The sequence below is a fragment of the Diadema setosum genome, chromosome 2 (assembly GCF_964275005.1).
Source record: "Diadema setosum chromosome 2, eeDiaSeto1, whole genome shotgun sequence".
Classification (NCBI taxonomy): domain Eukaryota; kingdom Metazoa; phylum Echinodermata; class Echinoidea; order Diadematoida; family Diadematidae; genus Diadema; species Diadema setosum.
Window position 1 is genome coordinate 40,777,516 of NC_092686.1, and position 22,539 is coordinate 40,800,054.

Here is a 22,539-nt window from a genome sequence, read left to right on the forward strand (position 1 = left end):
ATTAAAGGTATATTAAGGAACAAGGCTTGATTAATAAGGATGTGAAGTGGAATATTATGACGAGGAATCTGAGAGTCACTATACAGAAGTTGTGGGATTTGTCATGTCCTATATAACTTTCAATATTCTTTGAGTTATTACAATCAATATTCTCCTCCGGGATAATACGAAGGGAATAAGATTAAAGGAAAGTCAGGCAGAAACAAAGGAACAAGAGATATAAGGATGGAGGAGGGGGTATCTTGTCCAAAGCAATATAAACTTGTCTTGGGAACACTTCAAGTTTGTCTTGTGAGAAACACACAAGAGACCTGCTTATGGACGGGACACTGGCGGGGGGGGGGGGGGCGTAGAAATTCTATTCGAACACTGCATTTGAGTTACAATAATCTACGGAAAAGAAGAAACTCTAAATTCATTCACTCTTCAAAAGCATTATGATGTATAGCAAGGGTGCATGCCTATATCTGTCTGAAGGTCGGAGGAAAATTTTGTGTTTCCTCAAACACATGCAGTGATCATTAACTATAGCTTCCAACTACTAACAATATATCGTTTTTGTTATAGGCCCTTTGAAAATGAAAGTTTGAAATTGAAATTTTGGAAATAATGAGGAATTCATCTAGAATGATGCGCACCAGTATTAGTGAGCATACAAGGAGCGTGTCCAGAAATTGCATCAGATATAGATTTGAAATGTTTTGATAGGTTTTGATAGGTTTTAAGGTTGCTTAATATCTTTTATTAGAGGGATGCCACTGATTATGAACGCTTAGTTATTCAGCTATATCCATTCATTCACTCCTGTAGGCCCATTAAATTTACTTTCTGCCCTTTAGACAATATTTTGATGATGTTACCGTAAAATGAATTTAAGATTATCTATACAGATAAAGATTATACAGGCCTATACATGTATTTAGATGATTATGTAACCCCTAATCCTATCTTCTCTGTCTTTCTATCTCCTATAGATCCTTATAAACGTCCTGTTTTTCGTATTCCTTTTCTCTCCAGTATAGGCCTGTACTGCCTCTCACCCCACGTGCCTATATTAGGACCTATTACTTAGAAGCTGTACTGGTTTAGTGATACACTGACGTGAGAAGCATCTGGTAGGCTTACAGCTCATAGAATGATAGGTTTTCACTATTTTTCAGTCGGGTTGTTATAGTGATCGATGTTTACAATTATGATGCTTTATGTAATCCTTTGTATGGTGCCAAAAAAAAAAAGTGAGGGCCGAGCCCCCACCCCCCCCCCCCCCGGTTCCACCGGCCATGTTCTTATAACTTATAAAACCACGAAATGAAACACCTTATAGGGCTACCGTGTTGTAATTCCACCAAGGAGAAAGTAACAGATACATGTAGGCCCGCCCTACATCTAAAAAAATGACAGGCTCTCAACCGTGGATCTAGACAGCTATAGCCGCTCTCAATATCGCTCTGTCTAAGCTGTTATTTTCGCCCACACATATTTTCGCGAATGAGAAGGTGACACATATTTTCGCGAAATGTTGTTTTTGCAAATTGACATAGCGGCTACGTTGTGAATTTGCTATCCCGAGACGGCGGCATTTTCGCGCGTTGTTAAATTCGCGGTCCACCAGTGATATGTAAAATTCACGAAAATACAACCCTCCCGAAAATAACAGCTTATACAGAGTACCGGTAGCTCGAGTGCACGCGGAACTAGAGGAGTGCAAATTCACTGTGAACATTTATAATGCACCCTACAGCATTCGTAATACTGCTCAATGTTTCCATTTGGCTTGGCACTCACAAAGTGTGGGATAGCGCTGGTTCTTGTGGGACAATACCTGTACACATGTTGGGCTTCGATGAAAAGGAAACAAAAGCAATGAATGGCCTGAACAAGCAATTATTCATTTTGAACATCGCTGTGTATAAAGCGAACAGGATGTTTACAAAGAACAGAGCCAGCCGCTACGCATAGCCAGCTTGTGTAGCATAGCCGAGCCAGCCCCTCTCTCCCTCATATCACAATAAATTCTTATCGTCTGGCAGCAGGTGGCGCTAAAACACAAAATATTTTTTTGAAAAGCTAGGGGCGCCTCTTTCGTTCATGCACTGAAAAGATGTCTGATTATGAGCTTAGGGCCGACGTTCGACTGCGCATCAGGACGAGACAATCGCCGGATTTTGGCATCGAATATCTCCTAAACCATACAACGTTTGGCATCATCACCCTCTGGAATATGTCAAGCTGACTTTGAACTATCATATAGCGGATTTTTACCTTGCGCTTTGACGGAATAGGGTGTGTAAATGTAGCAAGCCTCCGTTCGTTCGTCTTTGTTCGGACAGATATTCCCGAAAAGCCTACGTCCGTACGTACAATCCAATGCATCTGCTTGTGTGTTCTACGGGGAACATTACCCATGCAAATGCCCGCCTGCGATGGAGCGTGCGTGTTGTCGGCTAGCTGACCGTGCGAGAATGTGATGTGTGTGAAAAACGCCAAAAAGGTATTGTGATAATATATTTTAGAACATTGAATCGACTGATTATGCCTTGTTAATTGGAGTGAGTGTGACACTTGTTAGAAAATTTGGCATGACTTTGAGGGTTGGAATGTGTTGCCTTGGTCATTAATGTGTAATTTAGTGGGGCGTGCACGGGATTCTCGCGCTCTGTACAATCGTCACGTTGAACCGAAGTCTGCCTGAATGCATATTCATGAGGTTCGAAACCATTTGAACTGGCACGGCTAGCTCGTTGTGGAAAAATATGCCTCGGCAAATGGCTTTGCCTTTGTTACGGGGAGGCGAGGTATGGAAATTTTAACGGGTAATTCCAGTTTGAAAGCGCCAGCAGCTCATTGTAGTACGCCTTAGACATATGTTTATTTCTCTTTTTCTAAATAGATATAAATATGTTTGGCAATATTACTAATCTGTGTAGTCTGACTCTGATGTGGATCTGCATGAACCCAGTGGCAGTGAAGCCAGGGAGGCCAGAGCAGAGCACAGCGGAGGGCCGAGGGGTGGAGGGAAGTGCAAGGCCAAGGTGGGATGGTGGTCTCACTTCCCGATAACTTAATATAAGAGTATTAAAGACTAACGTTACTTCGTTAGATCTAAGTGATGAACAGGTTTCATGACATTTGCTCTTGCGACGATTGCTCCGATGAAATATCTGCATGCTAAGCCAAACATGAAAAATTCTATCCACAAACATAACCCTAGTATATGTAGAATTTCTAGTACTGTAACTCTTAATTCTATAAACAGTCCTCACATGAAACTAACTAGCTGTCACAACCCTGCTTGGTCCCTAATTTTTTAACCCATTTAAGTCCTTGACAAAAGAAAAAATACATTTGTGGGACCGACTTGCTTGGTACCGGAGCAGTTGTCACCCAGGAGCGAATGTGTTGCCGATGAACCAGTGCACAAAATGTGCACAAAATATTGAGACTTTGGTCTTTCAATAGTATAGGGTTGGGGCACTTAAGCAAAATCTCATCATCTGCTCATACAATACTACTGTAAAAAAAAACTCATTACTGGTAGGTTGAGGGGTCTAGATATCGCACACGAAAATTTGAAATGCTCTTATAATAGAAGTTATTCCATAATCGTACCTGAATTTCTCAATGAATATCACGAAAATGCAGAAAAATCACCTCCCAGAATCTCCTGATGATACGATGACGGAGTAGTGCGCTGTCGCCGTTTGTGTGTCGGATTTTTTTTTATGCGTTCAATTTCTCGGGGTATGTAAAGATCGCGCAGCTGCCCTCTGTAGTTTCATGCGTGAAAGTGTCTGCCCCTCTGCGGCTGTAACGTGCTCCGGCTTTCGTAGAATATTTTTTCACTTGATATTCAGCAACAGCAGTTTTACCTAACGTGTATATTATTGTTATTATTATTATATGTGTTATTATTATTATTATTATTATTATTATTATTATTATTATTATTATTATTATTATTATTATTATTGTTATTATCATTATTACTATTATCACCACCACCATCATCGATCATCATAATCATCATTATCATTATCATTTTCATTATTATTATTATTATCACTTCCACCACCATCATCATTTTATCATTCTTATTATCATTATTTTTATCATTGATATTTTCATAATCGTTAATGATTTTCATTTATAAAGTTTTCTTACAACATTTCTAATCACTTTTCTAATCACTTTATAATAATATACACGTAATATAAAATGGAAAAAAGTAGAATATGAACATATATTTTGTGTGTGTGTGTGTGTGATTGTGTGTGTGCTTACCCATTCGTCACCTTCTCATTTTCGTCACACATTTGTCACACTCTCATCTAATTTGTTTTCTTCAGTATCATTATGGCCCTCCCCTGTTACAAATATATCACAAGTTAGCGCAAGAAATCACAAGCAAATTCAAATTGAAATCACACTTCAACTTCGATAGACTGAAATATTTATTCCTTTGTAATATTATAATCGTTGTGTTAAAATTTGATTTAAAACAACATTTATTAACAGTATTTCAGCGTAGCTGGCAGCATACATTGTTCTTGTGTATGATGACGTCACGTTGTAAACGATCGATCGAACAAATTACGAATTCTATCGACTACGAACGAGACAAGCGAGACGACACGTCTAGGCTACAACATCCTTAGAACAGATTTTAAGGGAAGGTAGGTTTGTACAAGGTAAAAAATTGGAAATTTAGTGGAAAATTTGTTGGAAATCAAAATTTCTTACCTGCTTCCTTCTCATGTTGAGCGTTAAGTCAGGTATGATTCCATGGGCATATCGGCAAATTTTGCGCTTAGTCCTACGCGTAATATCGCTTGCTACTGTATACGCAGTTACGCTATGCACGATCATTAGGTCCCTGCGCGAGACCTAGTACCCTAAATATACCAAAAGTTCAATGTTTGGTGTATAAATTGTTATGTGTACGTTTTTATATCGTACATATGTTTCATAATGTGATAAAGGAATTTGATCTGTTTTTTGACGTTAATGTTATGCCCATTTACATAATTTGTAATGTTTAGTTGTCCAACCCTATTTTGGGGGTACCAAGTGTATAAACACAAATGTACAGTATACACGTACAAATGTATGTTGTGTTCAAAGCCTTAATTCACAGAAATGCCTTGTGATAAATGTATGTTAGATCATTGCAAGCACACTTTCATGAGTTGTCTCACAATAAAAACTTTGTTTCTCCAGTAATGCAACATGAAATTAAAGGACAAGTCCACCTTTATGTACATACATTGTAAGGATTGTGTGAATGCACCAATAGTAGAACACATCATGGAAAGCTTGAGGAAAATCAGACCATCCGTTCAAAAGTTATGATTTTTTAAAGTTTCTGCACAGTCATTGCTGGATGAGAAGACTACATTTGTACCACTACTACAGTGTATGATGTAACATGCGTAGAATGATATGAGGAAAATATAAAGAGAATTCCACTAAATTTTAATTTCTTGAAAAAATACACATTTCCTCGACTTGCTGCTGACATTTGTTAAGGGCAATATTATTCCCCCTGCCTCCTGAAAGCGGCAGTCAATTGCTTTATTATTTATATGCGAGAAAAGTATTATATGTACAGTGTACCGGTATGTTGAATTTTCTTCATGCTTTCCTCATATTGTTCTATGCACTTGACATCATGAGCTGTAGTATTCTTATCCAGCAGTGACTGCGCAGAACCTTCAAAAATTCATAACTTTTGAATGGATTGTCTGATTTTCCTCAAACTTTCACTGATGTGTTCTACTGATATTGCTGCATTCTCTCAATCCTTTCGTACATTTGTATATCCGTAGCTATGTGAAGGTGGACTTGTCCTTTGATATTAAAAAGTTACTTTACAAATAAATTTGCTGTCCCTACATTTTGTGATGCTTCGCGTCATACTATAAAATCAACATTACATACAATGTAAACAGCACTACACGTACAATGTACAAAAATTGTACACATTAATACATGTATCATTTGCCACAGTTTTTGTTCATTTTTTTTTTTCAGTTGAGTTCAGAATACAGATCATGCAAGTTATGAGAATGTCTTTGCAGGTGCCATGGTCATATGTACATTATGTACAGCTGTACCACAAGAAAGAGTTCATTTTTGTATACGTAACACATAAAATGTATAGCCCTGTACTGTCAGATTTTTAGAGTATTAAACAAAATTGGGTGTACTGTAATGTGTGGGTTGTGGCCAATATTTTTATGTCTTGCTATGAGCCCACCGATTCCATTCAGTTGCCTTGTTACGACCACAACATACAAATGTAGACATTATGTATTCCTTTAACATTGCTACACATACAACATGTACATCGATGTACAATAATTCCACTCTGACGTCATTATAGAACATTAGCACAGTTCAGCATTACAATCTGTACCGCACCTCTGTTTTGCTGAAGACAAATGGCATGCCTACGAAGTGTATTACAGGCACATCTACACAGTGTATGTGATCTCGATGAAATGCTTATTAGTGCTTGTAAGCTACGGTGCTGTAGGATGTACAAAGTGTATATACTGTACAGTGTACTTTTACATACAATGTAGGCCCTGTTTATTAAAATCAATACAGATGCAAGATTTCCATGTTGCTAGAAGATATTTGTAGTAGTTTTTTTTTTTTTTTTTTTTTTTTTTTTTTAAGCATACAATAGCGAAAGAGGAATTTACCAGTAAAACTTTCAATCAGTGTCATGTCAGTAGCATGCAAAATATGTATGCATACTATTACCCATATCATACATCTGAGCTGTGGTTATACAAGATTGTATTCCCCTCGTTTTTACGGGCCAGCAGGGGTAAATTTCTAATATCGCCCTCTTTCACAAACACCTGTGATGAAAAGTTGCTGTTGAGGAGTGTTTCTTGCGAGTGGTTTTCTGACAGAGGGCAAATTCCCAAACGTTAAGTGAAAATTGAGGATGATCACTGCATCTCCCTTCTGTGTGTTTACAAGCATACAAACACTGTATGACTGTAACACGCACTGCATGCCCGAGTTTTGCAACAGAGGGAAAATTTCCATACGTGCCACTGTGTGAGCTGGCTGTTACGCGTGCCGCAGAGCTTACATTGCTCTGTAAATGTGTGCATGCATGGTATGATTAGGTGGTGTACAAACTGTAGAGCTTGAGCTGGCGCTGAGTGGAAATTTGTTATTTGAAAGTTGTAAAAAATTTACATTGTTATAATTTTTGTTGCCTGTACTGCTCAGGATGCCTGAAATGGGTAATAATAATGATATGGACTGGCTATTTTGGGGGGATATGACACTAATTGCCCGAGTAGAAGACAAGGGCAATACAATCCTAGTTCAGGCAATGAATGTTGTATCCCCCTTAAGGCCAGTCAATAAATATTATTAAACATACGTGATTTGCAATAAATATTAACATACATTTGTATTTCCCCATGTGCAGTTGTACATCCTGTGTGCTATGGTCATGTCATACTGTAGGAGAAGGTGTTCGTGATTCTTTGGCCATACAACTGTGAAAATTTTACTAGATGATTAACAGACACTTCCACTCTTGTTTTGATGGTTTCACAGAGTTCATAGAAAGCTTGTTATCAGAAATAGATGAACCATCCCTCCCCCCACATACAATGTACACACACATACAGTCGTACACAGACTTGTACACACACGCACACACACACACACACAAATTAATGTTTATACTGTATAGTCAGTTTCAGTGTTGTAATACATTGACATTTACACACATTTGATACACCTACTGTATAACACTTAAAACACAAACTTATATCTTGTACATTTGTATACATACCGACATGTAAAATTGGACAATCGATTCAAGAGTTATGAATTTTCAATTAAAGTTTCAATGCTGTCACCACTGGATAAGGAGACTACTACACTTCATGATGTTTAAAATATGGACAGCAATATAAAAACATCAAGAAAATTTGACATACATTTGTCATTTTGCCTTTCTAGCATGATGAAAGAGCACTTGACTTAGAATTATGCACACCCCTCTTTCAGAAAGCAGGGGGGATTAATATTACTCTTGACCTAATACATGTACATACATGTAATTTGTGAGTCAGTATAAACAAATTGATAGAATGTGTACTTTTCACGAAAATGAAATTCTGTGGATTTCTTTTTAACACTTTTTTATGTTGTCCAGATTGACATCATGAACTGCAGTACTTGTAGTCTTCTTACCAGCAATGACATCATCAAAACTCTAAAAATTCAAAACTTTTGAATTGACTGTCCGACTTTCCTCAAACTTTCAGGGATGCATTCTACTAACATACAATTGTAGCTGCTTTTACTCAATCCACATTTTATATTTGAGCTTTGGTTTCCTTTATTATGTTAACACTATTGAATTACTGTATGTTGTAATATTTCAAAGATCCATATTGTTCCCAGGTTGTTTCATTTGTTCTTTCTTTTTCGTTGTTTTTTTTTTTTTGTCCTTTGTGTACAATTCTACATGTATGCAAACCCTGTCAAAACTGTCAATGAAAATTATTCTGTAGATATGATAGTAATGCCCTCATTTTATCTTTTATTTTTTTTTTTTCACAGAGGAAATAGCCAATGAGCAGCAAAGATGTACAGCATATTGTGCAAGTAAACCAACTCAACCTCACAACATTGATGACTGAAGAAGCAAGACAAACTTTGTTTCTATGAGACCGTTGACTACAAAGCCAGTCACCATGCCAGCACCGGATTTTGATGTAAAGACGTTCTGTCATAATCTACGGGCCACGAAGCCTCCGTATGAGTGCCCCATAAATGACTGTGGGAAAGTTTACAAATCACTGAGCGGGATAGAGTTTCACCTCTTTCACTTTGATCATGACAATCCCAATGGGAATGGATATGCCACACCAGTGAAGCGTGGGGGGTGGAGAAAAACGCGCGGCAATAGCCGGCCCAACCAGCGTGCTCCTTCGCCGCAGCTGATTCGCTCCCCAGCACGGGAGGCCCTCACTTATGCCCAGGCACAGAGACTTGTGGAGGTTGACCTTGATGGTCAGACCCTGCGGCTGGATATCTACGAGAATATTGATGTGATGACAGAAGACGAGTTTGAAAGTGAAACAAGTGAAGAGGAGAAAAACGAGAAACCACCACAGACTAAAGGGAACAAGGTAGTCGAGCAAGCACAAAAACCCTTGAAAGAGAAGCCTGTGGCGTCTTCGCTGAAACTACCAGAGGCTTCCTTCACTGTGTTGACGGACTACGAAGAGCCACCAGATATTCCTAACAGACCAAATGCGTACTTTAGATACATTGAAAAGACAGCAGAAGAGCTTGACGACGATGTGGAATACGACATGGACGAAGAAGATTATGTGTGGCTGGACATGATCAATCAGAAAAGAAAGAACTCAAGTTTGAATACTGTCTCCCAGGAGATCTTTGAGCTGTTGATGGACAGATTGGAGAAAGAGTCCCACTTCCAAAGCCAGTCCTCAGGAAAGCCGGATAATCAACAATTTATCGATGAGGATGCTGTGTGCTGCATATGCAATGACGGAGAATGTCAGAACAGCAATGTGATATTATTCTGTGACATGTGTAATCTCGCAGTACATCAAGAGTGCTATGGAGTGCCGTACATTCCAGAAGGACAGTGGCTGTGCAGGCGGTGCCTCCAGTCCCCCTCTCGCGCAGTGGACTGCGCTCTGTGTCCCAACAAAGGCGGTGCGTTCAAACAGACCGACGATGGGAGGTGGGCCCACGTCATGTGTGCTCTCTGGATCCCCGAAGTGGGCTTCGCCAACACAGTATTCCTAGAACCCATTGACAGTATTGCCCACATACCCCCAGCTAGGTGGAAACTGACGTGCTACATCTGCAAACAGCGTGGTGTGGGTGCATGCATTCAGTGTCACAAAACGAACTGCTACACGGCGTTTCACGTCACCTGCGCGCAACAGGCTACTCTCTTCATGAAGATGGAGCCTATCCGCGAGACGGGCATCAATGGCACTTCCATCAGCATTAGGAAGACGGCGTATTGCGACATCCACACACCAGCAGAGGCAGAGAAGAAGCCCATCATGAACAATGAAAAGACGTGTGAGATGGATGGGACCGAAAAAGGCTGGTCGACCAAAAAAGCCAAAGCACAGTCTAGGAAGAACATGAGGAAGGCTCGCAAGATCCTTGCAGAAAAGAGGGCGGCAATGCCAGTTGTCTCCATTCCATGCATTCCACAACAAAGGTATGTTCTATTGTAAGCTTTTCTTGCCAATATCAAATGTCTGAAATACAGTGTATGGAATTCAGACATTTATTCAAGGCAATACGTAAGACATGTACAGTTCGACCTCGATTATCCGGCCTCCTTTTATCCAGAAATCACTATTATCCAGATGCGTTCACACAGTGAAGGACTTTTTTTTTTCAACCAAAAATTGAGAACAAAACAGTGACTTTCATGGATCTATTTCACTAATTTCATAAGATGTACATGATAGGTTTCTCAATATCTAATGAGGTAAAACATGTATGATTTTCATATAAAGATATACTTTATTTTTGTAAAGAAGGGACTACAATTTTGCGCAGGCTAGCATAGATTACACCACCGTTGTGGGGTACGCTACCTGCCTAGCTGCCAGTGCACTGGGACAGCAGCTTGGATGGCAGCTATATACATTAGCATTGTGTCTCCCATATGGTCAATTCGCTTATCTGGATGAGCACCGGTCCCGACATGGCCGGATAATCGAGGTCGAACTGTATAGAGTTTCTTTTTTGGCAAAGAATTGTACATCATGTACAACATGTACATAGTGTATGTATGTCAAAGTAAGGCACATCCAAAGATGAAGCTTGACTTTGATTTTGGTGTCATGAAATTTTCCTAACAAACTTAATGGCGATACAATTTGTAGTCTCACACAATCCTAAATGAACATTTCAAAGAGACATGGACAAGTGTTATACTGTAAGACTACCATGTATTGTACTTGTGAGTAGACTGTTGTTAATGACTTATTATTGCGATCGCTCTTCGTCTGTGTCCGGCGTGCGTTGTGTTTAAACTTTTTACATTTTCATCTTTTCCTTGAGAACTCCATGGTCGATTTTCACCAAACTTGACAGGTAGCATCCCTAGGGGGATAGGATCTCAATTCGTTCAAATGGGCTCCATGCCCCACCTGGGGGGCCCCCCAGGGGGGCCCAAAACCCCCCAAATTAAGGAATCTTTAAAAATCTTCTTCTCTGGGACCAGAAGTAATAGAGCTAAGTTAGTACGATGAGTTAGTACATTGATGACTGTAGTTTCAAGTTTGTTCATGGCGGAATCTGGGGTGCCCCCCTTTGGACCCAGTCCTAATGGGACCTAAATTGTACATTTTCATCTTTTTCTTGAAAACCCCATGATAAATTTTCACCAAACTTAGCAGGTAGCATCCCTAAGGGGATAGAATCTCAATTCCTTCAAATGGGCACCATGCTTTCCTTGGGGGCCCCTAGGGGGCCCAATCTTCCTCTCCCCCCCCCCCCCCCCCCCTCCCCACATTACAGGAATATTTACAAATCTTCTGTAGAACCAGTAGTGATAAAGCAAAGTTAATACCATGAGTTTGTACATTGATGACTTTAGTTCCAAGTTTGTTCACTGCAGATCCAGGGTTGCCCCCACCCCCTTGAAGTCGGGGGGGGGGGGGGGGGGGATGAGGGGGTCCAAATGCTTTAATGGGCACCTTCCTTTCCTAAACCTCCTAAATTAAGGAATATTCAATGATATTCTTCTCTAGAATCAGAAGTGATAGAGCTTTAAGTCTTTTTTCCCCAGACTGCATAGTCCAACCTTCTATAAAGTACAGTGTACTTGGTAGGTATTTTTACCAGTGTGATGGATGCAAATGGACACCATGCCCCCAGCTCTCAGAGCTGCCCCCGCCCCAAGTTTCTGATGTTCTCAGGTAAGAGTCTGCAAGAATGCATGGCAGGTGAACTTGCAATACTCGGGTGTTCACGAGATCCCTGGGTCTCTTGTTGTTCCCAATGTTGATTCAAACCTTAAAGAAACCCATGTCCAGATTAGGACATTTTTATCCTTGGCATCATGGAATTGTCTTCTCACATACAACATAATATTTTCTTCAAGAAGCGATGTTCATTCATCGTGAACTTTCTATCAGTTCATGTGATACAGTTCACATATTTGTGTGTGATTTGACATTGTTGTGTCTTAACATATAATTTTCATGTTGACCTCTTTTTTTTTTTCCACTTGAATGTTGATATGTTAGAATATCCAAGATTCTGAAAAAGGTGTCCATGCAGAAAAAGCAGTTGTTCATGCAGAGGTTGGTGAGCTATTGGACCCTGAAGCGGCAGTCACGGAATGGCGTGCCGCTTCTCCGCCGCTTGCAAGCACACCACCAGTCGCAGCGCAACAAGGATTCGGTTAGTGTAAGCATTGTGTCCAGTCTGCTGCCCGTTCAGAGTATTGTATTGCACCTTCCTTTTCTTTCTCTGGCTCATTAGTGTAGATATGCAAGATTAGAGTGTACATCTGTATGCCCTAGCTAGCTCTGTCAAGCTTTGATAGCCTAGTCCACCTGTGAGTTTCACTTTCTACCTATTCTTGTAGTCACCCCATTGTGTCTGCATTGGAAATGTGAAATTGATATCACTATCTAGAGTACTTTTGCTGTAGATCTTGACACTAGTAGCATCATGCATGGCGGAGTCCTGAATGCCCAGTTGCCATTACAACTCCTGTTCATTTGTGGTCCAGAAGTGTAGCTGCTTTTGTGTGTTTGTGGAGTGAAAAGAGAAAATGAGAAAAGCAGTGTTATAGTTTTATTCATACACGGCTATATAGTTGTCCTCTACAGTGTATGTCCTTCCATTTTCAGTAAAGTTTTAGGTGTCCTATCTTACGTACACAAGTACGTACACAAGGTATTAATGTACCGGTAATTGGAAAGTTAGAAGAATAATTATGGGTATATGGACAAGTGTACTTAAATAATATGTGGGGCAATTGCAAATACATGTACATTCTTTACTTTGGACCATTGACTATGTATGAAAGTATTTAAAGTTATGTAAGAGAATTGAGAATGGAATGTATAATAAGTGACAGCAATCTTTGTCCAAAAATATTACCAGAAAATTATGCATTGGGATGAAGTATCACAGGTCAAAGCAAGATAGGGTTGATAACATACTGTATGATGGGTATGGTGATTGATTTCATTTCTAGAGCTATTCCTAAATCGTACGCCTTAGATCTACATCTTGTACATTCACTTCCGAGTATAGCGGTAACGATATGCGAGATAGATGGATACACAATAGTCTCTGCAGCCACTTTGTCATTATCCAAGATGAAATGTAAGCTTCACTGCTTGAATGTGGAGGCCACACACTAGCGCACATGCTGTATTAAAAGGGAGACGGAGTAAAGTGCCTGTCGTTCTATGTGTGCATCCTCTGTGCAATATTTGTGCATCTCATTCCCCCTTCCCTTTTCCTTTCATCAGAGGGAGAACCAGAAGGCCAACAGACTGAAGGAGCAGCTGAAGTACTGGCAGAGACTACGGCACGACCTGGAGCGGGCTCGACTGCTGGTAGAACTCATCAGAAAGCGGGAGAAGCTCAAGCGAGAACAGGTAAGGAAGGCATGAATCCACTTTGTGAGGTACTGTATACGCCATATATTTCGCGAGTCTAAATTTTCGCGAATCGGGAATTCCCGACGATTTCGCGAGTGGTTAAATTCACGATTGTGGAGTCCTGTACTGAACGAAGAAATGTACATGCGTACGTCACATCCACATCAGGATCAGAGTCATTAATTTTGCATATCTTTAATTTCGTGAATAGCACCTGACCCGCGAAATTCATGAAAATAAAAACCTCATGAAATATTTGGCATATACAGTAACTCTCCTGTCTTTTTTTTTTTCATTTATGTGTTATTTCTAAACTTTTTAAAGAGAGCAAACTTTCTGAACTATTCTGAAGAGGAGCTTTGATGTTGCATATTACATAAACCTTCAAACTTTGGGCCATTCCTGTGATGGTGGTCACTGTAGAACTGAGTGTCGTGAAAGTAGCAGCGATGTGAAAGCTTTCTCTTATTTTGCATTGCCCAAATGAATTTCACCCAATACCTCCTAAATGTCAAATCAATGTCTGTGGAATAGTCAGATTTATGCACACAAGAAAAATACCACTATCACAGACAGGAGTAAGAAGGGAATATCATTTTTATGGGACGTTTTTATAAGAATTGTTTTCCTCTAAAAAAAGTTGAAATGCACCACTGATTTCTGATTGATTCAACATGCAGGTTTTCATACAGCCTTGTTCTAAAAGTTCTGTAATTTAATTTCTACACTAAATGCAGTATTTTCTCTGTATCAGGGCATTTACCCCTGAGGACAATTTCCCCCTGGCTAAATTCTGGTTAGTGATAAGGTTAGAGTAAAGATTATGGTGAGGTTTAGGGTTAGAGTTTGGTTTAGGGTTAGGATTAGGTTCAGGATTACGATTAGTGTTAGGGTTAGGGGAAGGGTCGGCGGTAAATGTCCAGGGGGTGATTGCCCTAGAACCCTTCACACATGTTTGCTTGATTCAGTCCTTCCGTAATTTTTGTTTTCCCCCCGACCATCACAGATCAAAGTGAGCCAGAAGGCAACGGAAATGCAGCTGCAACCCTTCAACATCCTGCTTCAGAGAACACTGGAGAAACTGGAGGAGAAGGACCCCTTCAGCATCTTTGCAGAGCCAGTCTCAGTGGAGGAGGTACGGAATGGCGTGTGTTCCAAAGATGCTACTGGGCAAAAAGTCAAGAAACTTGTTTTTCAACCCACCATCAGCAGTAGCCCCATTTAAAGGGATGGTATAGTTTTTGGTTGAGATGAGGCTTTAGGATTCCAACTCCATTTTGTGAGATAATGAGAAACCTCTTATGAAATATGAAAGAGCATACTATTCTAAGAGGAAGTTTATTTGAAGAAAATTGGTTTTGAGATGTCTGAGATACAGAAAACAAAGTGATCCTAATAGAAGGTGGGACTCACCTTCTATTACGATCACTTTGTTTTACTTTATTTTTGGATATATCACCCATTTCAAAGCTGATTTTCAGTAAATAAACTTTGAATTCCTCTAGTAGTTTATGCTCTTTAACATTTCATAAAGCCGTTTCTAAGTGTCTTTCAAAAAGTTGGAAGCTGAATCCTTATTTCAGCCAATGCTATACTATCCCTTTATCTTTAATGACCTTCAGAAATAAATTGAGGACACTTTTGTACGTGAAAGTTACCTGCAATTTGTGAGGGGCAGATGTTCTGAAAAATTACACACCAGACTTGACAAGACTATTCTAGTATGCAATACCTGGACACATTGCACCTTGCTTGGTATGCTTCCTTTTTTTTTTGTCCCAAACCCTAATGCATCTCCCTAGAAATTTCTCATTGCGCTCCTCACTTAAAGTAGGTGATAGACGTAATTATGTATAGATGTAATTATGCCCCACCCCCACATAAGATTTATGTCTTCCTGTATACATTATATGAAGGAGTAGAGTTTTTACTAGAAATGCCCACCTTCAATCTTGTCAGATGTATCATAGAGGTTATGTGTACTTGGCAAACACCAGGTAATGAAGAATGCGATAAATGTTGAATACAACATTTAGATTTGTCTTGGCTGTGATAAGCAGTAGAGGCAAACTTGGCTTGGTTTGGTTATATCACCATACATTAGAGGGAGCCATTGTGAAATAGTTGAAAATAGCTGAAAAGTGGACTGGTCCTGTTGGCCATCCTCTTCTTCCGACCAAAAGGCTTTTATTTAGATGATATACTCTCGGCAAGTGTGGTGACTTTTTTTGAATAAGCAAATCCTACCGCCCAAGGGGCTAGTTTATGTTTGCAGACAGAGTATTATCAGTGTCCATCAGATTCTGGTGACATTGTAATGGCAAAGTGAGTTGTCCACAAGCAACAAAAAACAAAAAAAAACAAAAAATTAAGCAAAAAAAAAAATAATAAAAATAAACCAAAACAAGTAAACAAAGGGAAACTTTTGTTCCTTCATGGCAGGCCCCGGACTACTATGATGTCATCAAGAAACCCATGGACTTCTCCACCATGAGCCGCAAGGTGGACGGCCACAAGTACACGGGGCTGGACCAGATGGAGGAGGATTTCAACCAGATGGTGGAGAACTGCATGACGTACAACAGTAAGGACACCAAGTACTACAGAGCAGCTGTCAAGCTACGCGACCAGGTACGTTGACGTAGAGTCATAGAAAACAAAATTTACCGTGCACCGAGAGGCTCTAGTTGATGTAATGGTTCTGTAGTAGCAGGATTTGCACTATTTTTGGAGGGGCGCAGCTCGAAAGGGAATGGTGCAATTTCTGTCACTGCGGAATTCATAATTTCACTAGTGACTTGAAATGCTACAACGTGTATATGATATTATTCTGTTATTTCCCTTCAAGGAACCTTTTAACCTGTTGAGGACGAGTCCCTAGTATACTCCGTCAAGTGTCTATGGGAAATGCATGTTGTAGCAAAATCAGCCCGTCCTCAACAAGTTGAAAAACTGTAAACTTTTGAAATAAAGATGTATAGATCTTGCAGGATAGGCAATCGGTGTACAGCAGTGAACGCAATTTACACAGTGGTCTGTGAGACTGATACCAATAGCTTTTCACACACATCCTCAATGAAAAATTAAAAAGGGGGGGGGGGGGGGGTTGATCTCGGCCGTCAATCCGGATCGCGCAATCGCCATGAAAATTGGCACATGAATTACCTGTGGTGTAATCTACCAAACTATACATAAAGAAATAGAAATTTTATTATATTAATTATGCAAATATATGTATAGAATCATACATTTTGCTCTAAATCAGAAAGTAAAGCTCCTAGAATCCTAATTTTTGGTGACAACATCCTTTGTAGCATTCCTAACAATATAGTCGAAAGAAAAATCTGGTATCAAAATTAATTTCTTATGTATTGTATTTTATGAATTTCTTATGTATTTCTTTGTTTTTCAACCTTTTGTTTTATCATTTTTTTTCGCAATATTTGTGATTGAACCTATTTCAAGCATAATTATGCTAAAATTAATTGATTTCAGCCTATGAAAGTGAAAATAATCATATTTTTATGAATAAGGTGAGAAAACTCCATTTGCTGTAATACACAAAATCATGTTTTTGAGCCATTGTCGGTCTGACAGGCAAGTATAAAAGGTCATGCAGCATTGTAAAGGTATGCACAATTTTCTCGAAAATGGTGTCTAAAGATGTGCAAGATGTAAAAGTAAAAAGTCAGTGAACAGCGTGGTAAAAAAAATTCGCGCAGCGGAATAGTCGTGCAAAAATGCCGAGGGGGGTTGATTCAACCCCCTCCCCCTGCCTTTTTAGGGTTAAGTTGTTTACAAAGAAATTGTGATTTGCAGAAATTGAGTAGAGGTGAAATACAATATGAAATTGAAAACTGTTTTCATCCTATGTAGGGAGGAGCAGTAATACGACAAGCAAAGAGGCAGTCAGAGAAAGCAGGCTACGACCCAGAAACAGGACTACACCTTGACAAGGCACCAGAATACGAGGAGGCGAAAATCAAACTAGGAGACAGTAAGTCCAGTGTCGTCTGACATTTTGTGTCGTACAAAGCGTGTTCAACGTCCTGTCCTTTTGCAAACTTTTCTTGTTTTTGTAAATTGGCTCCTTTCAGAAGTTCATATTCAATTTAAATGGTAGTGGTCAGTATCTTGCTAATTTTTCGGGACAAAATGTATTGTAATAATTATGCAACTCCTACAAGTGTATGTTCAGTGTGCAATGATTTTGATATGGTTCACTCATACAGACATTGGCGAAGATGCAGGATAATGCATTGTTGATGTCCAACTCACATTCTGGGTCTGTTATATGTTTTATTTTTTATTTATATTTCTTTTTGGCATAAGATTACCTCCTTTTATGATATGAGGTCTTTGATTTTAAGGTGATAGTACAATTTTATTTATATAATACTAACTAGTGTTTAACAGAAGTGTGCAAGGTGTAAACCAAATATGCATGAAATCACTCTAGAATAGCGTGATAGGGAAGCAAGGGAATTGACAATGATCGTAATTAATTTGGCAATGTGTGTTTGTCCATCCAGTTGACTCAGTACTGCAGCCAGAGAACAGGGCCGATATGACCCTTGAAGACCAGCTTCGAGAACTCCTGGAGAAGCTGGATGCGACGTGCGGCATCAAGCACTCGGCAGCCCGCTCCAAGCGCTCCAAACAGCTCCGCCGCGAAATCAACATGATCCGTCGACGGCTGGCCATCGAGAAGAACAAGAGCAAGCCTCAGAACGGAGGGGACACCGGCGGCAGGAGTGCCGAACTGACCACGGAGGATTCCTCAAGTGAGAATTTGACCCTAACAGATTTAGTCCCTACTTCTTGCTTGGAACATGTTGCCAAAATCTGTCTGTGGCAAATCTGTGGGAAATATTGAAAAAATGTGCCAATTTAAAGAGAGAAACAAGAACTTTAAAGTTAGATGAAAGCCATAGCCTGTTGTGTTGTAGTCCCCGTCTGATGGAAGTTTTCTGTAACTTTAAATCTGTTTGTGTTGTCAATTCACTAGTTACACACTTTGCAGTAATGATGTTTCTGAAAATTCGTGACTGAAACGAATAGTTATATGTGAACAACAGAGGGCTGAAATGAAAGAGAATCTCTTCACTCTGTCTTGTGAAATGTTCTATAATGAAGAGTAGAAATGATAACAAAAAGGTACAACTTTGGTGGGTCAATATCTAGCATAGGTTGTTGTATATGTCCCACTGCCTATTTCGTTGTTAATGGATTTTTATTGTAATATTTCCTTGCTCTGCCCCCATTTAGGTGAGTCGAGTGAAGTGACATCTCAGAGTGACTCAGTTCCACCCAAGCTGTCCCCGGCAAGGCCTCTGCCCATCACCAATCGCAGCCGGTCGTCTCCCTCAAGACCCTCTCTGGGAAAGGCTGTCAGCTCCCCAGGCAGAGGGAGGGGGAGGGGAAGGGGGCGTGGCAGATCTGTGCGCACCATGTCTGATCCCCAGCCCGGTGCTGGGGGTGACACCATCCCAACCTTGTCGGCCAATGACAATGCAGAGACACCAAAGACGAAGAGTCCTGCCCCCGTTGACAAGGCAACAGCATCCCCGTCTGGAGTTGGTCGGAGGACATCTGTGCTCTTCACAACAAAGGGCAAGCAGGGTAGCCCCAGCCCAAGGAAACCTGGACGCCCTCCAAAGCGGTCCCTGTCAATGGACCAGGGAGCGTCCCCGAACAAACCCGCGCATCGCGTCAGCCAGAGTGGAAGTTTGCATGTAGAGACAGAGTATGAAGGAAACCTGCCTGCGCACAATGATGCTGGTGCCAGCCCACCCTCAAAGAGATCTCGCAGTATGAGCATGAGCACCATTGGGCAGCGGAGTCCCCGAAGGGTCACGTCCCCCTCCAAGGACTTGCCCAACGGCTTTGAGACGGGACAGCAGACGGGGGAGAGTTTTTCGCGATACCGAACGGACAGCACGAGACCTCGCAGCAGCTCCGATTCTGACAGTAGTAGCTCCTCCACCAGCACATCCAATGGGTCTGTCTCCGAAATGAGCTCTTCGCTAGGGGAGGACTCCGGGCCGGGTGGTCGCAGCCTGCTGCAGGCCAACAGGAATCCCTACACCGACGACAGCAGCGGCGACACATCGTGCGGCGAGAGCACCAGTACTACTAGCAGACCCATCCCAACAGGTGCGGCTGGCCCTGTGCTAAGGGACAGGAGAGGTAGGGTGACCGTGCACACAACACTTTTCTTCTCAAATTTCTCCAAAAAAAAAGAAAAACCCAACTACAACAAATAGCAAAAAGAAATCACCACTGTCAAGAATCCGGGGTGTATGTGTAAAGTTGCATATTTTCATTACAAAGCTGAAAAAAAAAATAGAAATGTCAGTTTGTTTTCATACTCTCATTCATCTTCTGAGCAAATTTTGACTACGTTCCATTCATTGGATTGCTTACCCTAAAATTTTGTTTCTGCTTTCAATTGTTTTTGTGCTTTGATCTCTTACCTTTTTTTCATCATTTCCAACCTTCTGCCTGTGCTCTTTACTGTACTTCTCGTGCATCTTACCTTGATTCATTTCTGTCCTCCTGTGTCACTCAAAGGCACTTATGTTTGGCTTTATGTGTTAATTTTTTTTTTAACCTTTCTGTATGCAGTTGTTACTTGACTCTATACTCCCTCTGCTCTCTTTTGGTTGGGCTCTTGAAAATTTTGCAACTTCTACATCCTATTGAATGTTGTTTGTACAAGGATTGAATTTAATAGGCTTTTTTGATAAATCAATCATTTTTTTTTAAAGAAATGTATTTTGGGAAGTGAAAGGAAAAAAGTGGCACTGTCTACCTGTCTCTTTTCTGTGTCCTTGTTGAGAAAAATAATGTGTGTCTTTGTGACCCTTTGCCTGTAAGTCTTGTCACTCAATTGCATGTTGCATGTACAACTCATCTGCTTGCAGTGTCATGTCCTAGTCTGTGTACTTTGTCTTGTGAAAATCGATCAAGCAGTGCCTAGAATGACATGAACTTAAAGGGGTGCACCGGGGTTACAGCTTCCAAATCAGCTGCTTTCAGCTCCAGTGAAAGGCTCCCCCTCATTCATCTAAAAGTAACCACATGGTTTGAATCACCTAGAACTCCTTAACTCTGATGACCACGTTTCGACCTACAGACAATGTCTTCCAGTACTAACACTTACACTTCCCTCCATTCCAAAGCATGTTAGACAATCATTTAACAAGCAAGATTATGGACTGAAGTTGTGGAATATTCTGTGAAATGATGATGATGATAGTAATAATAGTAGTAATAGTAATAGTAAGAATAATAGGGGTATTTGTAATGCCCTTTACCACTCAGTGTGAGTACTCAAAGGGCACGAAATCATGGATTTTGTGCTGTTTTGATCCCTTCATCACCATCTAAGTCCTTTCACATTTGTTAGACCATCCAATCACTACATTACACTTTGTCATGCAAATTAAATGTTAACAGACATGTTAGCCATTAAGCTCATTTAGCCTACCCTCCTTGCAATAATTAGACAATAAAACTGTTGTTTACGAAAGACGTGATATGTTCTCACATATATCTAAATGAAATATGCCTCTAGTCTGTGATCTAGGTGATGTGATAAGGTTGCCCCTCTTCCACCCCTGCTCCCCCATTTTTTTTTTTTCACATAGTGCCAAACAGAAATAAACGTTATCATGGCATTAAATGTCTTACGAAGTGAGGATATGATGAGAGTAATTCTCAAATGACTTTGGAAATTAAAAAATATATATACTTCTTTGCTCCAGCAAAAAAAAAAAAAAATGTTTTGTATTCCAAGAAAATAAGCACTGTGGAAATATAACCTTCACATCTATGCTTGCCACACCTAAAATAGAACTACATCCAGCTGGGCCACAAAGCAGAAGTCTAGTAGAGATTGGGAGTACATTACTTGCAAAATAGGTCTGCCACCTGTAAAGGTGATATGACAATATCGTTGCCTGCCCAGCAGAAGGACCTTAGTGTGAAATTTTGACCCACAAAACGTTTTTTTTTTTTTTTTTTTATTGTGACATAATTTGATAGAGTTTAGAAACTGATGTCATTTTTTTATTTTGTCTGTTTTGTTGTTGTTGTTATTGTTGTTTTTTAAATGTGCAGGCCCTAGGCCATTCTGCTGGGCAGGTGATGAGTTGTAGACTTGCATGAGCAGGAACACACAGTTATTTATTTGAGGGGTTTATACATCAGGAAGGTTACAAGTCACTAGCATTCATCTTGGGAAATGTAGTATTTCACCCCTTGCTCAGAACACTCTGTGTATCTCCAAAGTCATTACCGGTTATTGTTTGGTTAAGTCAAAGGAAACTCATATTACTGGGTAATGCAGACCATCAGTTTGAATTATCTTTGGTAGTCATATTAACAAAATGACTGAGACCACAGCTAGTTGGCTTTGCCCATAGGTGCACCATTATATGGAGTTTAAATTATCTTTATATGTCATCCACACAGTGCAAATGCTTTCATAGTTAATTTGTATCAGCCAGGAAAAACTAAATTCCACAAAACAATACTGAGATGCATGTTTGTTACAACTAGAAGGTGAATCAAATAGCATTAACTGTCAAGTGTTTACAACATTAGTAAACCGCTCCACTTGTGTTATAGTACTATTAGTAGCAACTAATACCACTGTTACTTACATCACAACTACTGCCATTACCTAAATTTCATGCCACTACTTCTCTGCTTACAAATAAGACTAAAATACCATCATTCCTGCTAATTTTACTACCACCACCACTACTACTACTACTACCACCACCTCCACACCTGAGAATGCTACTTTACATCATTTCTGTTCTGTCTAGTACTGGTACTACTGCCTCTACCACAACTA

At 40.1% G+C, this 22,539-nt stretch overlaps 1 protein-coding gene across 1 annotated transcript in view; it reads left to right on the forward strand.

Moving 5' to 3' along the window:
• Positions 1 to 2,115: 2,115 nt before the first annotated feature.
• LOC140246299 (peregrin-like) overlaps positions 2,116 to 22,539 on the forward strand; it is a 35,326-nt gene continuing 14,902 nt past the window's right edge. The window contains exons 1-9 of the mRNA XM_072325766.1: positions 2,116 to 2,491; positions 8,605 to 10,255; positions 12,300 to 12,456; positions 13,542 to 13,670; positions 14,680 to 14,808; positions 16,116 to 16,304; positions 17,550 to 17,670; positions 18,206 to 18,457; positions 18,942 to 19,829. Of these exons, the coding sequence (XP_072181867.1) occupies positions 8,709 to 10,255; positions 12,300 to 12,456; positions 13,542 to 13,670; positions 14,680 to 14,808; positions 16,116 to 16,304; positions 17,550 to 17,670; positions 18,206 to 18,457; positions 18,942 to 19,829 (3,412 nt within the window). The 5' untranslated portion in view covers positions 2,116 to 2,491; positions 8,605 to 8,708. The remainder of the gene's footprint in view (positions 2,492 to 8,604; positions 10,256 to 12,299; positions 12,457 to 13,541; positions 13,671 to 14,679; positions 14,809 to 16,115; positions 16,305 to 17,549; positions 17,671 to 18,205; positions 18,458 to 18,941; positions 19,830 to 22,539) is intronic.